The sequence below is a fragment of the Scylla paramamosain genome, chromosome 30, assembly GCF_035594125.1.
Source record: "Scylla paramamosain isolate STU-SP2022 chromosome 30, ASM3559412v1, whole genome shotgun sequence".
Classification (NCBI taxonomy): domain Eukaryota; kingdom Metazoa; phylum Arthropoda; class Malacostraca; order Decapoda; family Portunidae; genus Scylla; species Scylla paramamosain.
The window spans coordinates 4,091,374-4,109,780 of NC_087180.1; the positions used below are offsets into that span (position 1 = coordinate 4,091,374).

At 38.5% G+C, this 18,407-nt stretch overlaps 1 protein-coding gene across 10 annotated transcripts in view; it reads left to right on the forward strand.

Moving 5' to 3' along the window:
- The window catches only part of LOC135116176 (PRELI domain-containing protein 2-like), a 94,789-nt gene that overhangs the window by 68,272 nt on the left and 8,110 nt on the right, over positions 1-18,407 (forward strand). For 8 of the 10 annotated variants that reach the window (XM_064033467.1, XM_064033460.1, XM_064033462.1 and 5 more), the window contains one exon: positions 13,248-13,328. The exons of the other annotated variants lie outside the window; for them this stretch is intronic. In XM_064033467.1, coding sequence (XP_063889537.1) covers positions 13,248-13,328 — 81 coding nt within the window. The remainder of the gene's footprint in view (positions 1-13,247; positions 13,329-18,407) is intronic. 10 annotated transcript variants of the gene reach the window in all.

Below are 18,407 nucleotides of genomic sequence, written 5' to 3' on the forward strand. Positions count from 1 at the left end.
CTTTCAAAAACTTTATCTCACTTTCATTTTGGTCTTTGTCACAAAATTCATCAAAGTTCACCCCCTGGTGAAATTGATTCTGGAATTGCATAGGCCGTCTTTGTATAAAAATTGTGCCAGGTCAGCTGTACTCATTATTTCCTCACCTACAGGACCCATGGGTGTGTGTGTGTGAGCACGTATGCATGTGTGTGTGAATAAGCACATACATACACTGCACCATACTTGACTATCCACTCAAAATCAGGCCTTTCCCAAGTGAGTCCTGAAGTTTTTTTTTTTTTAAGAATTGACTAAAATGTTTAAAATCAATATAGGAACCTCAAAGAAAAAGCAAACTCTTTATAGTGATGTAAGGAATGTGTTTATGAGCAAGAAAATGATCTCATCAGCATAGGTCATCGTTGGGTGACAACTATCGAATCATAAGACACTAAGAAAGACATAAAATTTATTATAATTTCAAGAAATGCTGGAATTTCAAACTGATGAAAATGCATACATACATATATTAATATGCAATACAATTGAGCTATCTTTATTCAACAGATCTGACATAATAACTACCAGAAGTCCTATGGGTATAAAAAATCACAAAGTTGAATTGTTTTATAAAGTCGGTGGGTGTCTTGCAGGATGAACAAATCACTGTCCAGCAGGATGAATAATAACTTTCTTGCAGGGTGAAAGCACTGTATTGCAATAGCTTTTGGATAGAAAATCACTGTTGAATGATTTCATTAAGATGATGGTAGTCTTGTAAATTGAACCATTCAGTGTCCAGCAGAGAGAGAGAGAGAGAGAGAGAGAGAGAGAGAGAGAGAGAGAGAGAGAGAGAGAGAGAGAGAGAAACACTTCACATTGTCATACAAGAGGAGAAATCACTGTGCTCCATGAAAATCTCTGTCCTGCAGCAAGAATTAGTAATTCCCTTAAAGAGAAGCACAAATCACTGTCTTGCATGGGAGAAATAACTTCATTGCACAAAAAAAAAAAAAAAAAAAATCACTGTCCTGTAGTAGGAACAAGTAACCCCTTAACCTATAAAGGAACAGGGACATCGATCGATGTCTTGCTGCTAAAGAGTCGGGTATGTCAACTGACATCTTTGATAAAATAAAGTCAAATTATGCCATTTTCCGCTCGATTTCTTAGCCTGGGCTATGACTATACTGCTTTCGAATCAGACAGCAAGGGTTGTCAGTCAATAGCTAGCCTCCGTTGTGGCCAGTTCCCAGGAATGTGATTCCGGTGTGTCCAATTTGCCTTGCTTGCCCTTGCATTTTCTTACCTCCACTGCAGTGCAATCAGTCTGGTTTTGTCAGCTAACCACACGATCAACCACTGTAATGTGTGGGGGCAGAGAAAATGCCTGGGTATGGGGTGTATGGAAAATCGTGGAGCACCTGTTTTCTTTATCCCCAAGCCACGGCTGGGGTGAGCTGATGGGATGAGCAGGCTGAGCCGTGCTTGGTGTACGCTGGCACCACCTCATTCAACTCGTGACATCTCCATAACCATGACACTCACAGACTTCTGGATGGGGCCGTTTGAAAGAGGAGTTGATTGTGGGGGTGAATACTGTTTTCTTTCACTTGTTTGTTGTAGGTTAAGAGTAATAAGCATGCAAAAACAGGTTATTTTATGTGGTCCTTCTGATACAGTCAAATTAGCCCCCCCCTCCTTTAGGGGTTAAAGAGAAATACAAGTCACTGTCTTGCTGGGGGAGAAATAATTATTGTATGAAAAAAAAAAAAAAACTGTTCTGCAGTAACTTCCTTAAAGGCAGACACAAGTTACTGTCTCGTAAGTAGCCATTATCTCCCCCATCACTTATTCTTCTGCCCCTGGAGCTTCTGCTTTTTCATTTGGCTACAGCTCCTGGTATCTTTCTCACATTTGCTGGTGCTCTGATATCTATTCATTTCTGTCTCTTCTCTATTTTTATTTCTGGTCTCGGGATTGAATCTATAAAAACAGACATTGTCTCTACTTTCCTTAATTAAACAACCGAAAGCACGTCACCACTTCACCATCCTTGCTATTACCATGGTGGTTGTGGCCAAGCATTGGTTTATTATTGATTACCATGGACTTGTGATGTCATGTCCTTACTATTGTGGAACCTCAGTTCATGAACGTAATCTGTTCTATGACTCAGTTCATGAACCGAAGCAGTTTTTTCAAATTGAAATTAATGTAAACAATTATTTTGTTCCAGCTTCAGAAACATTGCAATTTTTCTTTTTCCCATTTTTTAAATGTTTTCAGCGACAAGGAATATAGAATGAAATTATGGTTGGAGAGGAAAAGACACGAATTCTGGCCTTGCACCAAGTATTCATTGGCTGGAAGGAGGCATAGGAGCATATGAGTCTGTGTGTAGCAGGGATTGTTGCTTTGCTCAGGACAGCACGTGCTTTCCTAATTCCACATCATGTTCTTTGTTTGAGTGCAGTGTCTGTGATCCAGTGAGTCTTGACAACCTCATGTCTTATGAGCATGTCTGTGGCAGGTGTGATCTTTCTGGGGGGTCCAGACACCAGGACATGAGGTGAAGTGTGACAGGATGGCAGAACATGTGCTGTCATGAGTAGCACAACACTTCCTGCCTTACACAGACTTGTATGCATGTTTAATGCAAGGAAAGATGTTGTCTTTACCTCTCAAATCTTCTTCCCAACCACCCTGAAAAGTTGGAGGTAAAAGGGGGTAGGGAGAGACTCAAGTTTAACCCCCCCATCAAGCAGCTGGGAAGGCACCTGACCTTGAAATCAATGACAAGCTATAGCTGATGCCAGAAACTTGCCACTGTGTAATAATCACACTGGTCATGGCAGGCGGGCCACAACACAGCTGAGCGAGTGAGTTCATGCCTGTCGGCTGAGAGGGTTTATAGGGTGTTTGTGTGTTCACACACTGAAACACGGTTTGTGAACCGATGCAAAAATTGTTTGAAAAATTTGTTCATGCACCAATTTGTTCATGAACAGAAGCATTCATGAACTGAGATTCTACTGTATCTATAAATTATCATTAATTGCATGTTCAATGGTAGTATATATATATATATATATATATATATATATATATATATATATATATATATATATATATATATATATATATATATATATATATATATATATATATATATATATATATATATATATATATATATATATATATATATATATATATATATTTTTTTTTTTTTTCTTTTTATGTAGGAAGGATACTGGCCAAGGGCAACAAAAATCTAATAAAAAAAAAATGCCCACTGAAATGCCAGTCCCATAAAAGGGTCAAAGCAGTGGTCAAAAATTGGTGCATAAGTGTCTTGAAACCTCCCTCTTGAAGGAATTCAAGTCATAAGAAGGTGGAAATACAGAAGCAGGCAGGGAGTTCCAGAGTTTACCAGAGAAAGGGATGAATGATTGAGAATACTGGTTAACTCTTGCGTTAGAGAGGTGGACAGAATAGGGGTGAGAGAAAGAAGAAAGTCTTGTGCAGCGAGGCCGCGGAAGGAGGGGAGGCATGCAGTTAGCAAGATCAGAAGAGCAGTTGGCATGAAAATAGCGATAGAAGACAGCTAGATGTGCAACATTGCGGCGGTGAGAGAGAGGCTGAAGACAGTCAGTTAGAGGAGAGGAGTTGATGAGACGAAAAGCTTTTGATTCCACCCTGTCAAGAAGAGCAGTATGAGTGGAACCCCCCCAGACATGTGAAGCATACTCCATACATGGACGGATAAGGCCCTTGTACAGAGTTAGCAGCTGGGGGGGTGAGAAAAACTGGCGGAGACGTCTCAGAACACCTAACTTCATAGAAGCTGTTTTAGCTAGAGATGAGATGTGAAGTTTCCAGTTCAGATTATAAGTAAAGGACAGACCGAGGATGTTCAGTGTAGAAGAGGGGGACAGTTGAGTGTCATTGAAGAGGAGGGGATAGTTGTCTGGAAGGTTGTGTCGAGTTGATAGATGGAGGAATTGAGTTTTTGAGGCATTGAACAATACCAAGTTTGCTCTGCCCCAATCAGAAATTTTAGAAAGATCAGAAGTCAGGCGTTCTGTGGCTTCCCTGTGTGATATGTTTACCTCCTGAAGGGTTGGACGTTTATGAAAAGACGTGGAAAAGTGCAGGGTGGTATCATCAGCATAGGAGTGAATAGGACAAGAAGTTTGGTTTAGAAGATCATTAATGAATAATAAGAAGAGAGTGGGTGACAGGACAGAACCCTGAGGAACACCACTGTTAATAGATTTAGGAGAAGAACAGTGACCGTCTACCACAGCAGCAATAGAACGATCAGAAGGGAAACTTGAGATGAAGTTACAGAGAGAAGGATAGAACCCGTAGGAGGGTAGTTTGGAAATCAAAGCTTTGTGCCAGACTCTGTCAAAGGCTTTTGATATGTCCAAGGCAACAGCAAAAGTTTCACCAAAGTCTCTAAAAGAGGATGACCAAGACTCAGTAAGGAAAGCCAGAAGATCACCAGCAGAGCGGCCTTGACGGAACCCATGCTGGCGATCAGATAGAAGGTTGTGAAGTGATAGATGTTTAAGAATCTTCCTGTTGAGGATAGATTCAAAAACTTTAGATAAGCAGGAAATTAAAGCAATAGGACGGTAGTTTGAGGGATTAGAGCGGTCACCCTTTTTAGGAACAGGTTGAATGTAGGCAAACTTCCAGCAAGAAGGAAAGGTAGATGTTGACAGACAGAGCTGAAAGAGTTTGACTAGGCAAGGTGCAAGCACGGAGGCACAGTTTCGGAGAACAATAGGAGGGACCCCATCAGGTCCATAAGCCTTCCGAGGGTTTAGACCAGCGAGGGCATGGAAAACATCATTACGAAGAATTTTAATATGTGGCATGAAGTAGTCAGAGGGTGAAGGAGAGGGAGGAACAAGCCCAGAATCGTCCAAGGTAGAGTTTTTAGCAAAGGTTTGAGCAAAGAGTTCAGCTTTAGAAATAGATGTGATAGCAGTGGTGCCATCTGGTTGAAGTAGAGGAGGGAAAGAAGAAGAAGCAAAGTTATTGGAGATATTTTTGGCTAGATGCCAGAAATCACGAGGGGAGTTAGATCTTGAAAGGTTTTGACATTTTCTGTTAATGAAGGAGTTTTTGGCTAGTTGGAGAACAGACTTGGCATGGTTCCGGGCAGAAATATAAAGTGCATGAGATTCTGGTGATGGAAGGCTTAAGTACCTTTTGTGGGCCACCTCTCTATCATGTATAGCACGAGAACAAGCTGTGTTAAACCAAGGTTTAAGGTTAAGGTACGCCTCCATGCCAGACACTATCACCTCTGTTATGCGCTCAGCACACAAAGACAGGTCTCTGACACGGAAGCAGTAGTCATTCCAAGGAAAATCAGCAAAATACCTCCTCAGGTCCCCCCAACTAGCAGAGGCAAAACGCCAGAGGCACCTTCGCTTAGGGGGATCCTGAGGAGGGATTGGAGTGATAGGACAAGATAAAGATATGAGATTGTGATCGGAGGAGCCCAACGGAGAAGAGAGGGTGACAGCATAAGCAGAAGGATTAGAGGTCAGGAAAAGGTCAAGAATGTTGGGTGTATCTCCAAGACGGTCAGGAATACGAGTAGGGTGTTGCACCAATTGCTCTAGGTCATGGAGGATAGCAAAGTTGTAGGCTAGTTCACCAGGATGGTCAGTGAAGGGAGAGGAAAGCCAAAACTGGTGGTGAACATTGAAGTCTCCAAGAATGGAGATCTCTGCAAAAGGGAAGAGGGTCAGAATGTGCTCCACTTTGGAAGTTAAGTAGTCAAAGAATTTCTTATAGTCAGAGGAGTTAGGAGAGAGGTATACAGCACAGATAAATTTAGTATGAGAATGACTCTGTAGTCGTAGCCAGATGGTGGAAAACTCGGAAGATTCAAGAGCGTGGGCACGAGAGCAGGTTAAGTCATTGCGCACATAAACGCAGCATCCAGCTTTGGATCGAAAATGAGGATAGAGAAAGTAGGAGGGGACAGAAAGGGGGCTACTGTCAGTTGCCTCAGACACCTGAGTTTCAGTGAGGAAAAGAAGATGAGGTTTAGAAGAGGAGAGGTGGTGTTCTACAGATTGAAAATTAGATCTTAGACCGTGAATGTTGCAGAAGTTAATGAAGAAAAAGTTGAGGGGGGTGTCAAGACACTTAGGGTCGTCGACGGAAAGGCAGTCCGACCTGGGGACATTTATGGTCCCCTCCCCAGATGGGGACTCCGAGGCTGGTGTAGGAGTCGCCATGATTTTTAACATTTTTGAGTGAAGGGTGTGTGTGTTATTAGGTGCTTGTAGTTTTGTGTTGAGGAAGAGAGTTGTCTTTAGAGGGCAGGCTGTGACTACCCCCTTGTGTTGTATATATATATATATATATATATATATATATATATATATATATATATATATATATATATATATATATATATATACACACACACACACACACACACACACACACACACACACACACACACACACACACACACACACACACACACACACACACACACACACACACACACACACACACACACACACACACACACACACACACCAACCTCGCAGTCCCCGTCTGGGGAGGGGACCACAATTGTTGCCGTGTCAGACAGCTCTTCTTGTATCTTGTCTTGCCACCCTCCCCATCAACTTTTTCTTCATTAATTTCTGCAGCATTTGTGGTCTTAGATCTAATTTTCAATCTGTAGAACACCACCTCTCCTCTACTAAACCTCATTTTATTTTCCTCGCTGAAACACAGGTGTCTGAGGAAAATGACAGTAGCCCCTTTTCGATTCCCTCCATCTTTCTTTATCCTCATTTTCAATCCAAAGCTGGATGTTGCGTTTATGTGTGCAACGACTTACCTTGCACTCATGCCCATGCTCTTAAATTTTCTGAGTTTTCCACTATCTGGCTATGACTACAGAGTCACTCTCAAACTTAATTTATTTGTGCTGTATACCTCTCACCTAACTCCTCTGACTATAAGAAATTCTTTGACTTCTTAACTTCCAAAGTGGAGCACATTCTAACTCTCTTCCCTTTTGTGGAGATGTCCATTCTTGGAGATGTCACTGTTTACTACCAGCTTTGGCTTTCCTCTTCCTTCATTGACCATCCTGGTGAACTAGCCTTCAACTTTGCTATCCTCCATGACCTAGAGCAATTGGTGTAACACCTTACTCGTATTCCTGACTGTCTTGGAGATACGTCCAACATTCTTGACCTTTTCCTAACCTCTAATCCTTCTGCTTATGCTGTTAGCCTCTCTTCTCCATTGGGCTCCTCTGATCACAATCTCATATCTGTATCTTGACCTATTGCTGCAATCCCTCTTCAAGATCCCCCTAAGTGGAGGTGCCTCTGGCATTTTGCCTGTGCTAGTTGGTGGGTCCTGAGGAGGTATTTTGCTGATTTTCCTTGGTATAACTACTGCTTCTGTGTCTGAGACACATCTCTGTGTGCCGAGCATATAACAGAGGTGATAGTGTCTAGCATGGAGGCGTACATTCCTCACCCTTTTTCTAGACCGAAACCTCCCAAACCTTGGTTTAACAGAGCCTATTCTTGTGTTATACATGATAGAGGGGTAGCCCACAGGAGGTATTTGAGTCTTCCATCACCAGAATCTCATGCACTTTATATTTCTGTCAAGAAGTATGCTGAGTCTGTTCTCCAACTAGCCAGAAAACTCCTTCATTAATAGGAAGTGTCAAAATCTTTCAAGATCTAACTCCCCTTGTGACTTCTGGCATCTAGCCAAAAACATCTCCAATAACTTTGCTTCCTCTTCTTTCCCTCCTTTATTTCAACTAGATGTCACCACTGCTATCACATATATCTCTAAAGCTGAACTCTTCACTCAAACCTTTGTAAAAACTCTACCTTTGATGGTTCAGGGCTTGTCCCTCTCTCCCTCTCCCCAACTACTTCATACTACATTTTAAAATTCTTCACAATGATGTTTTCCATGCCCTCACTGGCCTAAACCCTTGGAAGGCTTATGGACCTGATGGGGTCCCTCATATTCTTTTCCGAAACTGTGCCTCCATGCTTCCACCTCGCCTAGTCAAACTCTTTCAACTCTGTCTGTCAACACCTACCTTTCCTTCTTACTGGAAGTTTCCTAAAAAGGATGACCATTCTAATCCCTCTGACTACCATCCTACTGCTTTAATTTCCTGCCTATCTAAAGTTTTTGAATCTGTCCTCAACAGGAAGATTCTTAAATATCTATCACTTCACAGCCTTCTGTCTGATCACCAGTATGGGTTCCGTCAAGGCTGCTCTACTGGTGATCTTCTGGCTTTCCTTATTGAATCTTGGTTATCCTCTTTTAGAGATTTTGGTGAAAGTTTTGCTGTTGTCTTAGACATATCACAAGCTTTTGATAGAGTCTGGCACAAAGCTTTGATTTCCAAGCTACCCTCCTACGGCTTCTATCCTTCTCTCTGTAACTTCATCTCAAGTTTCCTTTCTGACTGCTTTATTGCTGCTGTGGTAGCCAGTCACTTTTCTAAATATATTAACAGTGGTGTTCCACATGGTTCTGTCCTGTCACCCTCTCTCTTCCTATTATTCATCAATGATCTTCTAAACCAGACTTCTTGGCCTATCCACTCCACTGATGATACCACCCTGCATTTTTCCATGTCTTTTCATAGATGTCCAACCCTTCAGGAAGTAAACAGTTCATGCAGGGAAGCCACAGAATGCCTGACTTCTTATCTCTCTAAAATTTCTGATTGGGGCAGAACAAACTTTGTATTGTTCAATGCCTCAGAAACTCAATTCCTCCATCTATCAGTTCTACACAACCTTCCAGACAACTATCCCCTCCTCTTCAGTGACACTCAACTGTCCCTTTCTTCTACATTGAACATCCTCAGTCTGTCCTTTTCTTATAATCTGAACTGGAAACTTCACATCTCATCTCTAGCTAAAACAGCTTCTATGAAGTTTTGCATTCTGAGAGGTCTCTGCCAGTTTTTCCCATCACCCCCAGCTGCTAAGGGCACACAAGGCTGCACAAGGGCCTTGTCCATCTGTGTATGGAGTATGCTTCACATGTCTGTGGGGGTTCCACTCATACTGCTCTTTTAGACAAGGTGGAATCAAAAGCTTTTTGTTTCAACTCTTCTCCTCAAACTGACTGTCTTCAGCCTCTTTCTCATCGCTGCAATGTTGCATTTCTAGCTGTCTTCTTCCACTATTTTCATGCTAACTGCTCTTCTGATCCTGCTAACTACATACCTCACTGCACAAGACTTTCTTCTTTATCTCACCCCAATTCTGTCTACCTCTCTAATGCAAGAGTTAACCTGTATTCTCAGTCATTCATCTCTTTCTCTGGTAAACTCTGGAACTCCCTGCCTGCTTCTGTATTTCCACCTTCCTATGACTTGAATTCCTTCAATAGGGAGATTTCAAGACACTTATTCTTCAATTTTTGACTGCCACTTTGGACCCTTTTCTGGGACTGGCACCTCAGTGGGTTTTTTTTTTTTTATGGTCAGTGTCCCTCCTACATAAAAAAAAAAAATTATGTATGGCATGCTGTAGTGAAATTTACCTAATCCATTGTTCATTAGGCTTCTTTATCATTATAATTATGACTGTTATACTGTTATATAATGCTTTTTCTTTTTTATTGGATTTTTATTGTCCTTTGCCAGTTTCCCTCCTATATAAAAAATAATAAATAAATAAAATAAATATATAAATAAAAATTCTTCTCTAAAAAAATTGTAAATACTAGTACTAATAATGATAATTCATAATAATAATAATAATAATAATAATGATAATAATAATATTAATAATAATAATAATAATAATAATAATAATAATAATAATAATAATAATAATAATAATAATAATAATAGAAGATATTAACTACAAAAAAAAAAAAGTAGCTACCAAATGTTGAATCTTCGGGTAAAATTGTTTAGTTATCATTAAGGAAGACATGGGTTAATGGTACTTATTTTAATGATAGGCTGTATGCAGAAACATACAAAGCTACCTACCTACAGCTGTGAACGTAGATCTCATGTTATTTAAAAGTTAAGTACCTTGCAAAACAGTTTGTTAGAAATGGTGTTACAGTTTGTATAAAACATTTGAATTTAAATTGCTGCAGGGCAGAGGGCAAAGTGGCAGTGTATTGCAGGCATCACGTAATCCATGCAGGTAATTCATAAATCCTAATACATTATACTTTCTTCACTTGTTTAAAGTCACGTGAAACTCACGTGATTATTTTCTATTTTTTACTTATTTATTTATTTATTTATTTATTTATTTATTTATTTATTTTTATGTAAGAGGGACACCAGCCAAGGGCAACAAAAATCCAATAAAAAAAAGATTCACTGAAATGCTGGTCCCCAAATAGCATATGAAGCAGCAGTCAAAAATTGAAGGATAAGTGTCTTGAAACCTCCCTCTTGAAGCAGATCAAATCATAGGAAGATGAAAATACAGAAGTGGGGAGGGAGCTCTAGAGTTTACCAGAAAAAGGGATGAATGTTTGAGAATACTGGTTAACTCTTGCATTGGAGAGGTGGACAGAATAAGAGAAAGAAGAAAGTCTTGTGCAGTGAGGCCATGGGAGGTGGGGGAGGCATGTAATTAGAAAGATCAGAAGAGCAGTTAGCATGAAAATAGTGGAAGAAGATAGTGAGAGATGCAACATTGCGGCAATGAGAAAGAGGCTGAAGACAGTCAATTAGAGAAGAGGAGTTGATGAGATGAAAAGCTTTTGATTCCACCCTATCTAGAAGAGTGATATGAGCAGAACCTCCCCCAGACATGTGAAGCATACTCCATGCATGGATGGATAAGGCCCCTGTACAGAGTTAGCAGCTGGAAAGTTAAGAAAAGTGACTGAGACGTCTCAGAATGCCTAACTTCATAGAAGCTGTTTTAACTAGAGATGAGATGTGAAGTTTCCAGTTTAGTTTAAGTAAAGGACATACTGTGAATGTTTCTTTGTAGAAGAGGGGGACAGTTGAGTGTCATCAAAGAAGAGGGGATAGTTGTCTAGAAGGTTGTGTCAAGTCGATAGATGGAGGAATTGAGTTTTTGAGGTATTAAACAATACTAAGTTTGCTATGCCCCAATCAGAAATTTTAGAGAGATCAAAATTCAGGCATTCTGTGGCTTCCCTGTATAAATTGTTTACTTCCTGAATAGTTGAATGTCTACGAAAATGTATGGAAAAGTGTAGGTGGTATCATCAGCGTAGGAATGGATAGGACAAGAAGTTTGGTGTAGATCATTGATGAATAACAGGAAGAGAATGGGTGACAGGACAGAATCCTGAGGAACACCACTGTTAATAGATTTAGGAGAAGAACAGTGACTGCCTACCACAGCAGCAATAGAATGGTCAGAAAGGAAATTTGAGATGAAGTTACATAGAGAAGGATAGAAGCTGTAGGAGGGTAGTTTGGAAATCAAAGCTTTGTGCTAGACTCTATCAAAAGCTTTTGATATGTCTAAGGCAACAGCAAAACTTTCAGCAAAATATCTAAAAGAGGATGACCAAGACTCAGTAAGGTGATTTAATATATACTATCAGAATTACATAGCAATGACTTGAAATTTCAAATCACCAATGATCAAAATCTAGTTGCTCTTTCAAGCTAGCCCCTATTTCACTGAGTACAGCTTGAAACAAATTATAAATGTTGCAATATCCTATGAAATCACTGTAAAGAAATAGCACCTGTAAGGATGAAGAGATACAAACTTTAGTACTGCCATACTGTAACGTTTTTTTTATTTCAAACCACCAATGGTCAGGCTTTTCCTTCTCTTTATAATTAGCTCTTATCAAACAGTGCTAATTGAAATAAATAATGATTAGAACAGTCTCCTCTGACTTTACTATAGAAAAAAAGAAGCACAAAAAAGAATAAACAAAAAATTTTGCATAATTATGGCACAGGATGACTGTGTTGCTTGCATTAATGACACTGAGTGACTGACCGACAGTTGACTGAGTTCTCTCATGGTACTATGATGATGCCTGCCAGATTGTGAAATAGTTTCATTCACAAGTCCATATACTGCTATAATTTAGTCACAAATCTGAGTAGTATAATATCTTATTCAGGAGAGTTTCATCTACATAATGGGATTGTTTATATTAGTAATTATTGCAGTCACTAGAAATTACTGCAATAAATAAAATGCATTATAAAAATTTCAGACATGATCTTTTACGTCAACTCATCATATTTCTGTTAGTTCTTATTTGTAAAAGTTTTGAAATAATGTTTAGGTTCAGCAGTGGTTACTAAGTGTAATGATATGATATAAAATGTCTTAGTAGAATATAAAGCAATATATGACCCAAAATATCAAAGTATATCCGTAATGCCACACAGTAATTTCTCACTTAGGAATTAGTTGGAAAATGGTGCTGGCAGCAAAAAGGAGAATGGACGGTCAAGTTTGGTGTAGTCTGTGGCACATATTATACTGGTTGATGCTGTGCTGCACCACATTAAAAACATTTCAACACAATTTTAAACTGCCTGCTGTATGAATCATGGCATTGTCTTAAGTGGCCATAAGGACAAGTTGTAAGTTGGATGCCTACTGTATGAATCATAGCATAATTAGAATAATAATTAATAAGAATTAGAATTAGAATAATAATTAGAATTAGGACAAGTTATTGTAAGTTGGACGCCTGGTGTATGAATCAAGGAATCATTAGAAGTGGCCATAAGGACAAGTTGTTGTAAGTTGGATAGGTCATAAGTTACTCTCCATTAATAGAGCAAAGATTAAACCAGTAGTAGAGATTGATTGTCAAATGTGTAGAAGCTTGTATTTTTCAGTTATGCCCTACACCTATGTCAGTCCATATATATATATATATATATATATATATATATATATATATATATATATATATATATATATATATATATATATATATATATATATATATATATATATATATATATATATATATATATATTTATCCAAGAGAAACATGAAAAGTAACAACTCAAGTTTTTAATTGTTTCTAAGTATATTGGCATTCCAAATATATTATTTTTATTACTAAGGTGTGTTGCATTGTTCTGCTTTTTTCTGAACATAAAGACCCCTAAATCTTCTCTGATCCATGCAAGTTTCACAGATATTGGCAGATAGAGCATTTGATTATATATGTATCTTATTTTACATTTTCATGTGAACCTTCTTATGTTGCAGGACTCAGTTTGAACAAAAGGGAACCATCACAGTGCATGGCCTAGGAACTGTGGGATGCCTCATTGAAGTGTTCAGTAAGAGGTATATTATTAAAAAAAAAAAATAATAATAATAAAAAAAAAAAAAAAATATATATATATATATATATATATATATATATATATATATATATATATATATATATATATATATATATATATATATATATATATATATATATATATATATATATATATATATATATATATATATACTTTTTTTTGTGTGTGTGTGTGTGTGTGTGTGTGTGTGTGTGTGTTTACCTAGTTGTGACATACGGTAGAGGAGCTAAGCTCATACTGTCCCATCTCCATAACTTTTTATCCAGCTTTTCCTTAAAGTCATGAATATTTGTAGCACACATCACTTCCCCTTCCAGTCCATTCCATGCCTCTATGCTTCTATGAGGGAAGCTAAACTTCCCTTCTGCAGGTGGTTACTTTTAGTTTTCTTCCATGTCCTCTTGTTTTTCTTTCGTTCATTATAAAGAGATGTTCCCTATCTAATTTTTCCATCCAACTCAGCAATCTGTACAATGCAATCAAGTCACCTCTCTCTCGTCTCTTTTCCAAGGTTGGGAGTTGCATTCTAGCTAGTTGCTCCTCATATGACAAATCTTGTAATTCTGTTATCATCTTTGTTGCTGCTCTCAGTATTCCTTCCAACTTTCTTACATGCTTTTTTCATGTGGTGATCAAATTACCGCTGCGTATTCTTATCTTGGACGTATCGTTGTGGTGATTATTTTCCTCATCATTTCTATGTCCAGATAAGCAAAGGCAACTCTTATGTTTCTTAGTAGGCTGAGAGTTTCACCTGTTATCTCGTTAATATGTTTTTCTGGTGATAAATTCTCTGAGAAAATCACTCCCAGATCTTTTTCTCTTGTCTTATTTATTGTTTCATTTCCCATCTTATAGTTATAGCTACACCTTCTGTTACTTTTTCCAAATTCCATCTTTTTACACTTTCCAGAGTTAAATTCCATTTGCCATCTGTTGCTCCACTCCCACACCTTGTCTCTATCTCTTTGTAAATCTTCACAATCTTCCATTCCATTCACTCTTCTCATAAGTTTTGCATCATCAGCAAAAAGACTTACATAGCTGGATACATTCTCCACCATATCATTTATATACACCACAAACATTATTGGTGCCAACACTGACCCTTTGGGGGACCCCACTTAATACTGGGCCCCACACTGATGTCTGGTCCCTAATTACTGTTCATATCTCTCTGTTTTTAAGGAAATTGTCCATCCATTTCAGCATTTTTCCATTTACACCACCTATCTTTTCCAGCTTCCACAGCAGTCTATTATGCGGCACTTTATCAAAAGCTTTTCTTACATCTAGATAAATACAGTCTGCTCAACCAACTCTCTCCTGTATGATATCAATTACTCTTGAATAATAGCATAATAAATTAGTGACACAAGATCTCCCTTTTCTAAAGCCAAATTGACAAGTTGTGAGAATGTTTTTATCTTCCAAAAACTTGGTCCATTTGTTCTTTATTATCCTTTCACATATTTTTGCAATCACACTCGTCAGTGAAACTGGTCTATAATTTAGTGGGTCTTGTGTGTCTCCTCCTTTAAATATGGATATGATGTTTGCCCTTTTCCAATCCTGTGGAACTATTTATTCATTAATAGAGGTACATTATGATGGTATGTAATTTATCACTAAGCTGGTTACTGCATTCTTTTATTACCCATCCCAATACTCCATCCGGTCCTGTGGCCTTTCTCACTTCTAATGTCTTGATGATTCCATCAACTTCCTTTTTTGTTACTTTAAATTCCTCTATTTTTCCATTTTCAGGTGTGCACAATGGCTTTATAAATTCCTTTTCCTTTGTTAAAGCTCTTATTCATCACTTCTGCCATCTCTTTCGGGTCTTCTTAAACCACTCCATCTACCATTAGCTTTCCTATACTCATTTTGCTTTTCAGTTTACCATTCACATATCTATAGAAGAGTTTTGGCTCATTTTTATACCTGTCTATTACCTATATCTTTTTTCAAACTGTCTTTGTTCATCCCTCAGAATCTTCACGTAATCATTCCTTGGTTGTTTGTAATTATTCCACCGATTAATTCTTTTACTTTTCCTCCATTTTTTCCATGTATCCTCTTTCGTCCTTGCTGCTTCGCATCTTTTATTAAACCACTCTTTTTTACCATATTACTGTCTGCTTTTTAGGCACAAACTTTTTTTCACCTTAATATATTTTAAGAAATTCATCCCACTTCTCTTGGACCCCTGTAGCCTTATGGAATCTATCCCACCTCTCCTCTTGAAAAAACTTCCTCATGTTATCAAAGTTTGCCTTACAGTAATTTAATTTCCCAGCATGGTGTTCTTCATTCCTTTGATTCTCTATATCCTCATTTATATTGAATTCTATGGTAGTGTGGTCACTTTTGGCTAATGGACACCCTATGTGAACATTCTCAATCCCTTCTGGTTCCTTACTAAATAACAGATCTAGTCTTGATGTTTTTCCATCTTTTCCAAATCTTGTATCTCCTTTTATCCACTGAGTTAATATATTATCCATTGCCAGCTGTGTGTGTGTGTGTGTGTGTGTGTGTGTTCTTACTTAATTGTGTTTTTATAGGATTGAGTCAAGATTGTGATGTCCCCTTTTTTTTAGCATTAATTTGTCATATATATTTTTAAAGATACAAATGCTCCTTGCACATACAACTTGGTTAGGTAATACATTTCGTTTGCTGATTGCTCTGTCAGGAAAACTATATTTCCTCATATCTTTCTTTGCTCTTTTTTGCACAATTTCTTACTGTTTCCCCTTAGTATTGATTATTGTGATACCACAAAGTCTGTGTTATGTCTTTACTTTCTACACATTTGTTTATCATGATCATATCACCCCATTTTTGTTTCTCCTCTAGTGGTGAGAGCTTCAGTTTGTCAAGCTTTTCTTCATAGCTAAGATCCTTAATTTTGTAGCAGCTATTTGCACTTTTTCAATCTATTTTATTCTTGTAGATACACCCATCATTCTTAATCTTTTCGTAATCTCTAGTCCTGCTCCTTATGCTGTCACCCTATCTTCTCCTTTGGGCTCCTCCAGTCACAAGTTCATATCTGTATCTTGTCCTACTCCTCCAATTCCTCCTCAGGATCCCCAAAAGTGGAGGTGCCTCTGGTGTATTGCCTCTGTTAATTGGAGGGACCTGACGAGGTATTATTCTGATTTTCCTTGGAATGACTACTGTTTCCTTGTCAGAGACCCGTCTCTGTGTGCTGAGTGCATAACAGAAATAATAATGTCTGGTTTTGAGGTGTACATTCCCCACTCTCTCTCTCTCTTGACCTGAACCTTCCAAACCTTGGTTTAACACAGCCTCTTCTTGTGCTATATATGATAGAGAGGTGGCCCAGAAAAAAGTACTTAAACCTTCCATCACCAGAATCTCATGCACTTTATATTTCTGTCCAGAATCATGCCAGATCTGTTCTCCAACTAACCAAAATCTCCTTCATTAATAGAAAGTGTCAAAGTCTTTCCCAAGATCTAACTCCCCTCATGATTTCTGGCATCTAACCAAAAACATCTCCAATAACTTTGCTTCATCATCTTTCCCTCCTTTATTTCAACCTGATGGCACCACTGTCATCTCATCTATTTCTAAAGCTGAACTTTTTGCTCAAACCTTTGCTAAAAACTCTACCTTGGATGATTCAGAACTTGTTCCTCCCTCTCCTCCACCCTCTGACTACTTCATGCTACCCATTAAGGTCCTTTGCAGTAATGTTTTCCATGCCCTTGCTGGCTTTACTTAACCCTGGGAAGGTTGATGGACCTGACCTATTGTTCTCTGAAACTGTGCCTCCATGCTTGCACCTTGCCTAGTCAAACTCTTTCAACTCTGTCTTTCAATTTGTACCTTTCCTTCTTGATGGAAGTTTGCTTACATTCAGCCTGTTTCTAAAAAAGGGTATCCGTTCTAGTCCCTCAAACTACTGTCTTATTGCTTTAATTTCCTGCCTCTCTAAAGTTTTTTAATCTATCCTCAACAAGAAGATTGTTAAACATCTATCACTTCTCAGCCTTCCATCTGATAGACAGTATGGGTATCTCTAAAGCTGAACTCTTCACTCAAACCTTTGCTAAAAACTCTACCTAGGATGATTCAGGGCTTGTTCCTCCCTCTCCTCCACCCTCTGACAACTTCATGCTACCAATTAAAATTCTTCACAATGATGTTTTCCATGCCTTCGCTGGCTTAAACCCTTGGAAGGCTTATGGACCTGATTAGGTCCATCCTATTGTTCTTTGAAAATGTGCCTCCATGCTTGCACCTTGCCTAATCAAACTCTTTAAACTCTGTCTGTTAACATCTACCTTTCCTTCTTACTGTAAGTTTGCCTACATTCTGCCTAAAAAGGATGACCATTCTGATCTCTCAAACTACCATCCTATTGCTTTAATTTCACCAGTATGGGTTCTGTCAAGGTTGTTCTACTGGTGATCTTTGGCTTTCCTTACTGAGTCTTGGTCATCTTTTAGAGATACTGGTGAAACTTTTCCTGTTGCCTAAGATATATTAAAAGCTTTTGATAGAGTCTGGCACAAAGCTTTGATTTTCAAACTTCCCTCCTGTAGCTTCTATCCTTCTCTCTGTTACTTCATCTAAAGTTTCCCTTTTGAGTGTTCTATTGCTGCTGTGGTAGATAGTCACTGCCCTTCTCCTAAATCTATTAACAGTGGTGTTCCTTAGTGTTCTGTCCTGTCACCCACTCTCTTCCTATTATTCATCCACGAATATTAAACCAAATTTCTTGTCCTATCCACTCCTACACTGATACCACCCTGCATTTTTCCATATCTCTTTGTAGACGTCCAACCTTTCAGGAAGTAAACAGTTCATGCAGAGAAGCCACAGAATGTCTGACTTCTGATCTCTCTAAAATTTCTGATTGGGACAGAGCAAACTTAGTATTGTTCAATGCCTCAAAAACTCATCTTCTCCATCTATCAACTTGACAAAACCTTCCAGACAACTTTCACCTCCGTAATGATATTCAACTGTCCACCCCTTGTACACTGAACATCCTCAGTCTGTCCTTTACTTATGATCTAAA